General features: G+C 39.7%; 1 protein-coding gene across 2 annotated transcripts; it reads left to right on the forward strand.

Moving 5' to 3' along the window:
- The first annotated feature begins 2,439 nt into the window (after positions 1 to 2,439).
- On the forward strand, positions 2,440 to 11,731 carry LOC120057972 (dynein light chain Tctex-type 3-like). Of its 2 annotated transcripts, none has more exons than XM_039006455.1 (6): positions 2,440 to 2,553; positions 3,515 to 3,556; positions 3,643 to 3,817; positions 6,595 to 6,672; positions 9,712 to 9,755; positions 11,022 to 11,731. In XM_039006455.1, exons 1-6 carry the CDS (start codon positions 2,527 to 2,529, stop codon positions 11,025 to 11,027), a joined length of 372 nt encoding a protein of 123 aa, XP_038862383.1. In that variant the 5' UTR covers positions 2,440 to 2,526; the 3' UTR covers positions 11,028 to 11,731. The 2 variants fall into 2 exon arrangements, with proteins under 2 accessions (XP_038862383.1, XP_038862384.1); XM_039006456.1 differs by having other exon boundaries at positions 3,694 to 3,817.
- The last annotated feature ends 1,192 nt before the right edge of the window (positions 11,732 to 12,923 follow it).

Below are 12,923 nucleotides of genomic sequence, written 5' to 3' on the forward strand. Positions count from 1 at the left end.
GCGAAATAGCTGTAAGTAGCAGTATAAATATTGTTATATGTTAGTTTACTCCAATTGGGGTAGGGTGGTGGGGTGGGGTGCGAGGGCAGCAATCCTGCCCTCTACTACCTACCTACAGTAGGTTTCTTCAAAACACTACAGTAAATACTACAGTATGCTACTAATGTCAGCAAAAACAAGACAGTAAATACTACAGTATACCACCAATGAATGCCAAAACACTACAGTAAATACCACAGGGCGACAGGTAGCCTAGCGTTTAGCCAGTAACTGAAAGGTTGCTGGTTAGAATACCCGATTACCAAGGCACTTAAACCTTTTACAGCACATTTTCCTGCACCTAAAAATACAGCACATTTTACTGCACCTAAAAATAAATAAAAATACTACAGTAGCCTTTGCAGAGTTCGTTGCTAACCACTGGAAGTTCCGGTTTTCAGGGGAAATGGAAAGAGAGCAACTTCAGCTTTTGGACGTTAACAAGGCAACACTCCATCTTAACTCGTCCACATTTTCCTGGGTTGGTTGAACAGTGCAGAAGAGAACCTCTCCCGGCAGTATGTTTTCTTCTTGTCAAGACAAGTATGTAGGGGTTCTAGTTTCAGGCATTTATGTTACACCTGTTACGTTAGGTTAATACTACAGTAAAAAAAAAATACACTAGGCTACAGTGAATACTATAGAATATAAATATAGTAATACTACAGTATTTATACCATAGTATACTATAGTATTTTTCACGTGGGTGGAGAGCACAAAAAAAACATTTTGCTGCATTGCACCTGTCCAAACAAACACTTGTAGGCGAATGTAGGTTAGTTGAGACCTCACCTGAACCGTTTCATTTTATAATGACTATATCATTTAATGAATTTTCCATCATAAAATTATTTTGAATGTTTGTAACAAGTTACAGTATGAAATCAATGAATATAGTCTAACCGCAATTAGTAGCAAAAACTGCTTGTAGTTTAGGCTATCCTATGAGTTTTAACCACTATAATAATGCTATCGCGTTGGGAATGGCTGTGGTCTTTGTCGTTTGTTACGTCTTCGTCGGGAATCCCCTTCTCATAATCATTATGGGACACCGCAGTGCATGTTTCACACAACCACCATCAGAAAATTACAACGTTTCTGTAAGGATTGCAACAGAAACCCCCTCTTACCTGAGAATTGCACTACAGCAAGTGGTGGCTTGGTGTGTCGTGAGAGTGGCTGGTGGTGGAGCCTGTGCAGTCAGTCCGTCTCTTGGCGCGCCTCTGTGGCGTGTGATCACAGCTGTGGGATCAACAGCCCTGCTCCGCGCAGCAGCCGGGTGCTCCCGTGTGTAGGGGGCGTGGTCACAGTTTCGGGGAGCCAGCTGGGGCAGCTTCTCTGCTGTCTGCTGAACCCTATTTAGGGTTTTATTTATCCAGTGGCAATGTACCGTGATATTGAATATCCTAATCATATCCAATTGACTCAATAAGTCATACCGCAGTATCACATTATTTGTTCAGATGTCTCTCTCTCGTTCTGTGTGTGTCTATGTGTTTCTTTCCCCCCTTTTTATCCGTGTGTGTGCCCACGTGTATTTCTTTGCGCCCGTGTGTGTGTTAAAAGCATGAGGAAGAAGTGTTCCAGATCTAGGTGCAGATTGTGGTATCGTACCCTACTTCAGCCCTTAGCTGTTACGGTATACAATTATAGCGTTACAATTATATAATCACAATTATAGATTATAGCGTTACAATTATAGAATCACAATTATAGATTATAGCGTTACAATTATAGAATCACAATTATAGATTATAGTGTTACAATTATATGGTCACAATTATAGAATTACACAGAACACTGAATTATAGGATTTCTTTTTTGTGAACAATTGTTTTCATTAGACCGTTTAAAAAATATATATAAAATGCTTCCTTTTTAAAAATTAGGCAAGTCAGTTAAGAACAAACTCTTATTCACAATGACGGCCTTGGAACAGTGGGTTAACTGCCATGTTCAGGGGCAGAACGACAATTTTCCTTGGCAGCTCAGGGATTCGATCTAGCAACGTTTCGGTTACTGGCCCAACGCTCTAACCACTAGGCTACTAGACGACAAACGAACCGCTGGTGGCCCAACACCATCCTCAACCTCGGTCAACAACACAAAATAAAACACAAACACATACAAATCAAATAATAACAATAAACAAACATTACAATCAAATAAAAAAGTACATACAACATTGTTTACCACTATATCACCACCAATTAATTATAGGATCTCTGTGGATAAAATAGTTATTGATACTTTATCATAGCCTAGTTATGATCCACTTATCGTTAATTTCCAGAAAATCTCGAATACCTATCACCGCCAGGTGGCAGTCAATATAATCTACTACTCTCACTTGCAGTCGTTGTGGGTGTGTCTTGCCTCACTGAGTCGCTTTCTTTGATTATCTCCATCTCGGTGACAGCTAATCAGAAAGAACAACAGAGTCGGTGAAGAACCTTGTCGAAAGAGGAGAATTTTGCTTTTAAAGCAATGGAGGAGTACAATTCCGGAGAGGAGGTAGATTGTGCATTAAGCTAGATACATATGTATTATTTCAGACTTTGACACTGATTTCAAACGGCCGAGTTAGCTAGATGAATGGTCAGCTAGCTAGCTAGATAACATTAGCATGCATTGCATTGAGGGTGCTGGCTTTGACAACGTATCTGAAGAGTACATGAGTATTTAAGTAGTCAAATGAAACTGACAAGATAATATATACCTTGCAAACATTTGTCATGCAAATTATGTCATATTATTGCATGTAGGGAATTTGTAAGCTTAGCAGGTAGCTGGGTGTGGTCAAATCAATCAGACTGGGCTGGGCAGGACTTGATTAGTAGCGCGCTAGCATCTATCAACATTCAGCATAGACATATCTACAGTATTATACAGATGAAGCCTTCAGCTGTCCCCATAGGGTTTTACATGGAACCCAAAACGGTTCTCCTATGTGGACAGACGAAGAACCGTTTTAAGTTCTAGATAGAAAAAAAGGTACCAGGAGTATAAATATGTAACGTTGAATCTACTTAACTATAAATCTTCCAGTAGCAGGCTGCAATACACATTTTCTCTGTGCAAGTTATTCTGAAGATCCTATCAACAGTTAGCTATGAGTTTATTGCAGCAGTCCTTCCTCCCGGGGCTTGCCTGAAGGCATTTGATATCCAGTCTTGACAGCTATAGTGTTGACTAAGTAATCACAGAGTGGACTCTGCCTGTCTGCCTGTCTGCCTGTCTGCCTGTCTGCCTGTCTGTCTGTCTGTCTGTCTGTCTGTCTGTGTACCCTAATTTGTTGTGCAAGCAGCCAGGAAAAACTAGGTTAGCTACTTTTGTGTGAATGAATGCCCAACACTCAACAGCACAAGCTTTTTGTTTTGAGGTGTATCATAACAAAGTAATCCACACTTTATGTTAAATGTTTTTCATAATTACTCTTTTTATATATATATTTTTATATCGTTTGGAATCACAGGTGTCCTTCAACGCAGATGAGGCCAGTGTCTCAGTTAAAGAGGTAAAGGAATATTTGAAACATGTTTGTCAGCAGTCTTATTTCTTGGATGGTAAAGATGATCAAAAACACTGATTGTCCCTTCATAGATGCTTGACTGTGTTGTCTTCCTTGCTGACTGGCTGGTGTCTGTGTCTCAGTGTATCGAAGGCATCATTGGAGGACTAGACTACAACCAGAACAAAGTGAACCAGTGGACTGCCAGCATCGTGGAGCACTCTCTCACCCAACTGGTCAAGCAAGGGAGACCATTCAAGTTCATAGGTATGATTGTAAGGATGTTATAACACAAGGAAGTTATGGTATTACGAGAGTCACTCAACAATTAGTCACATCGAAGTGGTGAGAAAACATACAGTACCAGTCAAAAGTTTGGACACACCTACTCATTCCAGGGTTTTTCTTTATTTTTACTATTTTCTACATTGTAGAATAATAGTGAAGACATCAACTATGAAATAACACATGGAATCATGTAGTAACCAAAAAAGTGTTTAACAAATCAACATATATTTAAGGTTCTTCAAAGTAGCCACCCTTTGCCTTGATGACAGCTTTGCACAATCTTGACATTCTCTCAACCAGTTTTGAGGTAGTCAATTGGAATGCATTTCAATTAACAGGCATGCCTTGTTAAGTTCATTTGTGTAATTTCTTTCCTCCTTAATGCGTTTGAACCAATCAGTTGGTTGTGTTGTGACAAGGTAGGGGTGGTATACAGGAGATAGTCCTATTTGGTAAAAGACCAAGTCCATATTATGGTAAGAACAGCTCGAATAAGCAAAGAGAAACGACAGTCCATCATTACTTTCAGAAATGAAGGTCAGTCAATCTGGAAAACTTTGAAAGTTTCTTCAAGTGCAGTCGCAAAAACCAACAAGCTCTATGATAAAACTGGCTCTCATGAGGACCGTCACAGGAAAGGAACACCCAGAGTTACCTCTGCTGCACAGGATAAGTTCATCAGAGTTAACTGCACCTCAGGTTGCAGCTCAAATAAATGCTTCACAGAGTTCAAGTAACAGACACATCTCAACATCAACTTTTCAGAGGACACTGCGTGAATCAGGCCTTCATGGTCAAATTGCTGCAAAGAAACCACTACTAAAGGACACCAATAATAAGAAGAGACTTGCTTGGGCCAAGAAACATGAGCATTGGACATTAGACCGGTGGAAATCTGTCCTTTGGTCTGATGAGTCCAAATTTGAGGTTTTTGGTTCCAACTGCTGTGCTTTTGTGAGACGCAGAGTAGGTGAACGGATGATCTCTGCATGTGTGGTTCCCACCGTGAAGCATGGAGGAGGAGTTGTGGGGGTGCTTTGCTGGTGATACTGTCTGTGATTTATTTAGAATTGAAGGCACAATTAACCAGCATGGCTACCACATCATTATGCAGCGATACGCCATCCCATCTGGTTTGTGCTTAGTGGGACTATCATTTGTTTTTCAACAAGACAATGGCCCAAAACACACCTTCAGGCTGTTTAAGGGCCATTTGACCAGTGTGATGGAGCGCAGCATCAGATGACCTGGCCTCCACAATGACCTGACCTCAACCCAATTGAGATGGTTTGGGATGAGTCGGACAGCAGAGGGAAGGAAAAGCAGCCAACAAGTGCTCAGTATATGTGGGAACTCCTTCAAGACTGTTGGAAAAGCATTCCTCATGAAGCTGGTTGAGAGAATGCCAAGAGTGTGCAAAGCTCTCATCAAGGCAAAGGGTGGTTACTTTAAATAATTTCAAATATAAAATATATTTTGATTTGTTGAACACTTTTTTGGATTCTACATGATTCCATATGTGTTATTTCATAGTTTCACTATTATTCTATAATGTAGAAAATAGTAAAAAAATAAAAATAAGAAAAACCCTGGAATGAGCAGGTGTGTCCAAACTTTTGACTGGTACTAGATGCAGTAAAAGTTGAAGTTGTTGGTATCCCTTAGAACAGTGGTCACCAACCAGCTGAGTGAGCATACGTTTAAATAATTTGCTTTTTATTTTACTGGGCTGATGGTGCCTGCATCTGATGGTCAGTCTCAGAGGAGGGAGAGAGCAGCAGACTGAGGGTCTGTTTCTCAACATTACTCTGCTCTCCCTTTCCTCCACTGACACTGACCAAAAGGGGACACCGTCTTCCAGCTGATGCCGAAACTCGAGTCGCACCGCATTATTTCTGCCTCATGCACAAATTCATGTTGTTAATCCTATGAACAGAGAAAGTGAAATATTCCTTGATATTAAAAAAGAGCCAAGCCGCTAATAATAACAACAACGCAAGCCTATAGATACACTTTCCTACTCATTCATTACTGCTGCAGGGATTGTTGTAGCACTGAGTGGAAATAGGAAGTACATGCATTTTATGGGTTATAAAAGTGTTGAATACAAAGTGTTGACACAGTAAGAACTTAAACATGAACTCAGTCATAACAACAGCAGCTCTTTGCTGTATTTGTTGACAGTCTCTCTCTAGTCATGGTTTTAAACGTTTTGAAATCTCACAGTATCAATTTTGCCGTAGCTTTCTTTATGCCTGCTACGTTACTGCGGACTCGGTCATCTGAGCAATCTGATTGGCCAGCGGTGACGTAGTGCACTTGATTTCCTCTCCAGGCCCACCGGGAAGGCAGAGTTTGTACCTTCAGACACATGAAATGGCAACAGTTTGCCTACCTGGCGCACAGGACAGCTGAATTGGCTGCACCTACCACCAACAGCCCGAGACTAATAAAAAAAAATAGGAACACAAGGCTTTAGCATAGTTTTTTTTACAGAAATGTTTGGCGATCGACTAGAAATGCCTTTGAGATCGACCGGTTGGTGACCACTGCCTTAGAAGAAGGCTACTCTACTCCACCCTTAACAAGCTGGATGAAGGGCGCTGTGTGTGCTCCCGGTTGCAAAGTGCTGTATAATAGCGGTATGATAGAGGTATAATATCTATATGATAGCCTTTGTGACCAGGAGCAAAGCCCTGTGCGTGACAGAATGCTTACAGCAGGAAATGTATCTTCAACATTGTCTTGTGTTCCAGTGAACTGTGCCATCATGCAGAAGAGTGGTGCTGGTCTCCACACGGCTAACTCCTGCTACTGGGACACTGCTACCGATGGTGAGAGAGAGGAAACCCCCACGCATACTGTACTAACCTTTGAACAGGCATTTGCTTTTGTTGTGCTAATGAACAGTGTATTACGTTTTGGTTTATTCAGAAGGGTGCAACAAAGTATAGCCCGACCGATATTGACCTTTTAGCGCTGTATCGGTATCGGCGATAATTCCACCGATAACCGATATTTAATAAATAGGATGGGGGGAAAAAGGGAATCTCATGCTTATCTGAACATTCTGTTTAATTTAAGGCTGTCCCCGACTACAAAAAATCTTGGTCGACCAAGTCTGTTCTTTTGACCAATCGATTGGTTGAAATTTTAAAACTTGTATTTTTCCATTTATAGACACATCCTATGTGTTTTAATCAAATCCACTATATGCACTGAGCTAGTCTGATGCTTTAAGCGAACTGTTTGATGAAATAATTAAGACACAAATGACTAGAGGGAGTCCGACCGCAATTGATTTGATTGTGCCGCCTGGCTCAGACTTGCTGCGTTTTGTTAAAAAAAATAAAAATAATACTGAGTGACTGTGTGACTAGCACCCGTTGTCTCTCTCCTCCCTGCTGCAGCGACCACCACAGAACATCAGTGTGTGCAGCGCTGTCCGTGTTGCTGAAGCTGCAACATAATTAGACATTTGACTGAAAAGTGATGTCGATGAAATCCCTAATTTGTTTAGTCAAAACATACCCTATTTCCTCAACCCGTGCTCTCTTTACGTGACACATGTATGCATCACATACACGTGACCAATAGGGCCTGACCTATAGCATATCATAATCACATCAATAAATTGGTTATAACAAACTCTGAACATCGTAACACGTGACAGCTAAATGGATGCAGAGGGCGTGACAAACTGGAAACGGTGTAGTGTTTACTGGTTGTGCTGGAGGTAAAGGGGAAGTCAGATGTGTCAAGACTAAGGTAAGGAGCAAGCTCTGTGTGCAACACAGGTGCTGTTAGATTACAATATAATTTTTCTGACCATTTGGAACAATGTAAACAAATTATAAGCATTCCAGAGAGCCGGTTGGAACGTTTTTTTGTAAAGCCTTTATTACAACAGTCTCATACATCTGTGAAATGGAACGGTTTAATATTTACTCAAATTAGTCATTGGTCGCCTTATTTTATTTTAGAACTAAAATGTTTGATTGCATTTCACAGCATGAATGACTCGTATGCTGTGTGTCGACATGAACAAATACATGATTGATTGAAACAGTAGCCTATATAAGTATTGAAATACAGGCCTAAGTAAGTTACGGTATTAAGACTAAACAGGATGTGCTCTTAGGCCTACAGCTTGATGGTGGTTATACAAGGATACTCTACTAAGACCACTAATGATAATGACATTACTTATTATAATGATGATTATTATAATAATAACAATAAGGAGATCAAGGAACAAGGAGAGTTATTTTAATTTTAAATATTTCTGACAATTTGGAACAGTGTGAACAACACCAAATGTATGATAAATAATACCAGAGAGGCTGGTCTAGTGAGAGGGAAAAAAGTGTAAAGCCTTTATTACAGCATAGCAAAGATGTACAAAAAAAGTATGAATGTATGTACTTGTAAGTCGCTCTGGATAAGAGCGTCTGCTAAATGACTTAAATGTTAAATGTAATGAAAAATAGCAGAATTTGTGAAATTGTTGCGTGAGGCTTGGTTCTTGTGGGATCAATCAACCAAACACTCAAACAGGCAACGGAAGCAGGATCTGTCTTATTTCTGTAGATGTACAGTACCAGTCAAAAGTTTGGACACCTACTCATTCCAGGGTTTTTCTGTATTTATACTGTTTTCTGACCTCAACCCAATTGAGATGGTTTTGGAGGAGTTGGACCACAGAGTGAAGGAAAAGTGGCCAACAAGTGCTCAGCATATGTGGGAACTCCTTCAATACTGTTGGAAAAGCATTCCTCATAAAGCTGGTTGAGAGAATGCCAAGAGTGTGCAAAGCTGTCATCAAGGCAAAGGGTGGCTACTTTGAAGAATTTCAAATGTAAAATATATTTTGATTTCTGTAACACTTTTTTGGTTACTACATGATTCCACATGTTATTTCATAGTCTTCACTATTATTCTGCAATGTAGAAAATAGTACAAATAAAACCCCTTGAATGAGTAGGTGGGTCCAAACTTTTGACTGGTTCTGTATATAGATTTATAAAGCCAGTCACATTTAACAGTTAGGCTGTTTGCTATTATGTACCGACTAGCAACATGGTCTGGAATAATGCGCCAATTCAACAGCGCACTGATGTGTTTCAGAACTGCGGACAGCTACCACTATCCAACATGGCAGAAAGCGCATTTGTTATAAAATATTCACATTTTTATTTGTGTTGTGCCATTGTTTCATAATATAACCATATCAAATTTCAGTAGCACATGTTGGACTGATGGAGTGTGCCATCCCACCGGCCTCCACAATGGATCAGTCCACTCAGACAGGAGCCAATCAGTCTTGTACATCATGGTTATGCATTTTTTTAAATTGCTACTGCTCGACTAAATAAATCTCGGTCGTCCAACAGCCTATCGACCAAACAATCGACCAGTCGACTAAATGGGGTCAGCCCTAGTTTCATTATTGTCACAATGTAAGAAATCAACATTTGAAGCATATTTCTTGGACAATTGCTCTTTGGGATGGCAATTTATGAGAACTCAAGTGTGGAAAATTGCCCTTTTTCATTTTCCTGCTGTAAAACAGTATGTCGGCAGATATATTGGTACATTTTGTCCCCCCAATTGGTATTGGACCCTCCGGAAAAAAAACATTGGTTGGGCTCTAATAGAAAAGTATTGTACTGTACTTGCATGATTTTCTGGAAACAGGAATCTGGTCATTCTCTGTTTCTATCTGCGTATGTTTTGAAATGTTGCTCTCCACTGAAGAAGCCACATGTTGGAATGTATTTTGTGTGTCCAAATTGGTTCTGATGTTGTGTTCACTCTGATTGGTTGAGATCTAGTGGGTTGACCTGATTGGTCTTTGTGGTGTCCTCCCACAGGAAGCTGCACGGTCAGATGGGAGAACCGCACCATGTACTGTGTGGTGAGTGTTTTCGCCGTGGCCTTGACCTGTTAACGTTTCTCTCTCCCCCCCCCCCCCCCCCCCCCCCCACCCCCCCCCACCCTTTCTCGCACTGAGCTGAACACAACCTGGCATGCACCAGCACCACCAAGCCTTGAAGATCCAATGCTGATTACCCATGAATATAAATGTCTGTTGTACAACATCTTTCAACCCCACACTCACAAACTTTGACCACTCCCAATGGGAACCATAGGATGGGAATTCAGTGATGTTGCTATAAGTGGTGGATGCATAGTGTTGTCTGTGTGTAAATGTAAATAGACCAGTAGTTCTAGAGAGATGCTCAGCATGGACTTAGAAAATGGAACTAACCACACTGGTAATGATTCTTCGTTGAATAATTACAGAACATCTTCAACTATGCTATACATGTGGAATAATAGGATTAACTAAATCAATACATCCCATTTACAGTTTCAATAGTGTGTCGTAGTTGAGCCACTATAAATAATAATTGGAGTCTCAAAGCAGAGAGGTCAGGTTTAATACATTTCTAACAGAGTGCAGAGAGAGACATTGGAGGTTCCGTTGGAGCATTGTAGGTTTATGACGGTGTACTTTTTCTTTAAGAATAAATATAATACACATATTCTAAGACCATTCCCTCTAGATTGTTGAAGTTGTAGCTCTCCTGCATGTTGTATCACATTTACCTCACTAGCCCTTATATCACTTGTGATATTAAATCGACTGAAAATGCTCATGACACTACAAGTATGACTTGTGACTGACCGTGTTTGTCCATTGACCTTTGTCATTAAATGTATTATTGAACTATCGTCACATGATTTCCTGGTGTTTAATTGATATGTCTCACCAGTAAAGCAGGTTGACAGAAAAGCTAGTGAGGTTTAGGATGGGGTGAAACAAGTGCAACTGCTGGTTTATTACCTTACACACATTCCTGTTGTGGTAGTTGAGGTAGTAGTTATGTTAAAATGATCTTTTGTTACAAATTGTCTATTTGCTGCATTGTTGTTCTAATCAATTATATGTACCAGATGGGATTTTAAAATAAGATCAAGAGGAATTAGGATGCTTACTAATCACAGATGTTTAAAACGAGCACTGCAAATCTTCTTTAAGCCTTTAATGTCTAAACATACAGACTCACCTCATCTATTAAAACTCACATGACTAGCTTGTCTCAGAGTTTATTCATTTTTCATTAAGGCAAATGATGAGCATGAAAAGAGGCCAACACATGAGAATCTGTCTGTACAGGTCTGATGAAGCAAGGCTATCCCGAGTCTGTGTACAGGTCTGATGAAGCAAGGCTGTCCTGAGCCTGATGACGAGTCTGCCTGTACAGGTCTGATGAAGCAAGGCTATACCGATCCTAATGATGAGTGAGGTTATGGCTTGTGAAACTAAACGTTTACCTAAAAAATCTTCTGAAAATGATTGCCTCAGTTGGATGATTGTGGCCCCGCTTTAAGCATTTTGTTGTCCCTCACTTGGGGTAATCACTCATTGTAGAAGTGAAAGCTGTTTCTATACTATTCTGTTGACCAAGCAAAGCTTGGCAGATTAATTACTTCAAGAATGGAGAGTAGGAGAAATGGAACTTGTAAAGAATTTGATCCCACCCTAACAAACTACAGGAATATTCTTGGCTGGATTCCATTGTCAAAAATTGCTACCTCTCCTTGTTTTTGGGGGGTATCAGTACATTTTATATTTTTTGCAACTTTTACTTCACTATATTCCTAAAGAAAATAATTTACTTTTCACTCATACATTTTCCCTGACACACAAAAGTACTTGAGCTTAACAGGACAGGAAAATGGTCTAATTCACACACTTGTCAAGTGAACATGCCTGGCCATCCCTACTGCCTCTGATCTGGAGGACTTACACAAATGCTTTGTTTGTAAATTATGTCTGAGTGTTGGAATGTGCCCCTGGCTATCCATAAAATAAATAAGAAAATTGTGCTTTCTGGTTTGCTTAATATGAACAATTTGAAATGATTTATACTTTTACTTTTGATACTTAAGTATATTTTTGCAATTGCATTTACTTTTGATACTTAAGTATATTTAAAACCAAATACTTTTAGACTTTTATTCAAGTAGTATTTTACTGGTATGATAATTGGGTACTTTTTCCACCACTGTCATCCTTTCTGGTCTAGATGGATGAGATTTACACAGTCAGTCGTTTCTGTATTGTTCCACTAGGGGTCAGTATAAGTCAGTATATGGGGTCCGATGATGACAAAACAATCACTCAATAAATCACATAAATATAAATGTACTTCACATATTGTTTGAATTTCATCTTTTAATAATCCTATTCTCTCTGAAATTGATTCACAATACTGTGTGTTCATTAGATTTTTCTAGATATCAAAAATTCTGTTTGGCTTCAAAGATTGTCTTTTTTAATACAAACTATATGAAGCATTCATATGATACTAAATGTCGTCAAGCCCTGTGCAACTGCATTGCAAAAGAAGAGCTAGTGCAAATAAAGACACATATAAAATAAATATACAATACACACATTAATACATGTAAGATTCAAGCTATGCAAAGACACTTTTTACCATTACAAATATTAAACACATTTCAAATAGATATTGTGCAAGTCTGTGTGTATATTTCCATACATAATGAAACACCAGACAGTCGCAGAGACATACAATAGCACAGCATGAATGAGCAAAACCCATAGACATCCAATCAAAGCATCTCACTGGCGCCACATCAACAACAGCTGCTGCTGACTATTGCCCTTACAAAGCTGAACCAAAGCGTGCTGGAAAGCGTGAGTGGTAAGGCTGAAGCAACCGACTGCAGACAAAAGTCGAGAAGTGAAGTCGGGGGAGGTGCATCTGCTACAGCCGAAAGTCGGACACTGATGTGGCTTTCCAACAGCAAGGCTCAGCACAACATGGCAGTGTTGCCATCATTTATAAAAGTTGTTCTTTGTAATATCAAAATAAACACGTCTCCAACCCCCATATCACACACTCACAAACTAAATATATGCATGTAATATCAATTGGTGAGAGAGCCTCAAATAGCACATTCATTTGTACATATCCACTGTATACAGTGCATTCGGAAAGTATTCAGACCCCTTGTGACTTTTTCCACATTTTGTTACATTACAGACTTA

Source organism: Salvelinus namaycush, chromosome 13 (assembly GCF_016432855.1).
Source record: "Salvelinus namaycush isolate Seneca chromosome 13, SaNama_1.0, whole genome shotgun sequence".
Taxonomy (NCBI): Eukaryota; Metazoa; Chordata; class Actinopteri; order Salmoniformes; family Salmonidae; genus Salvelinus; species Salvelinus namaycush.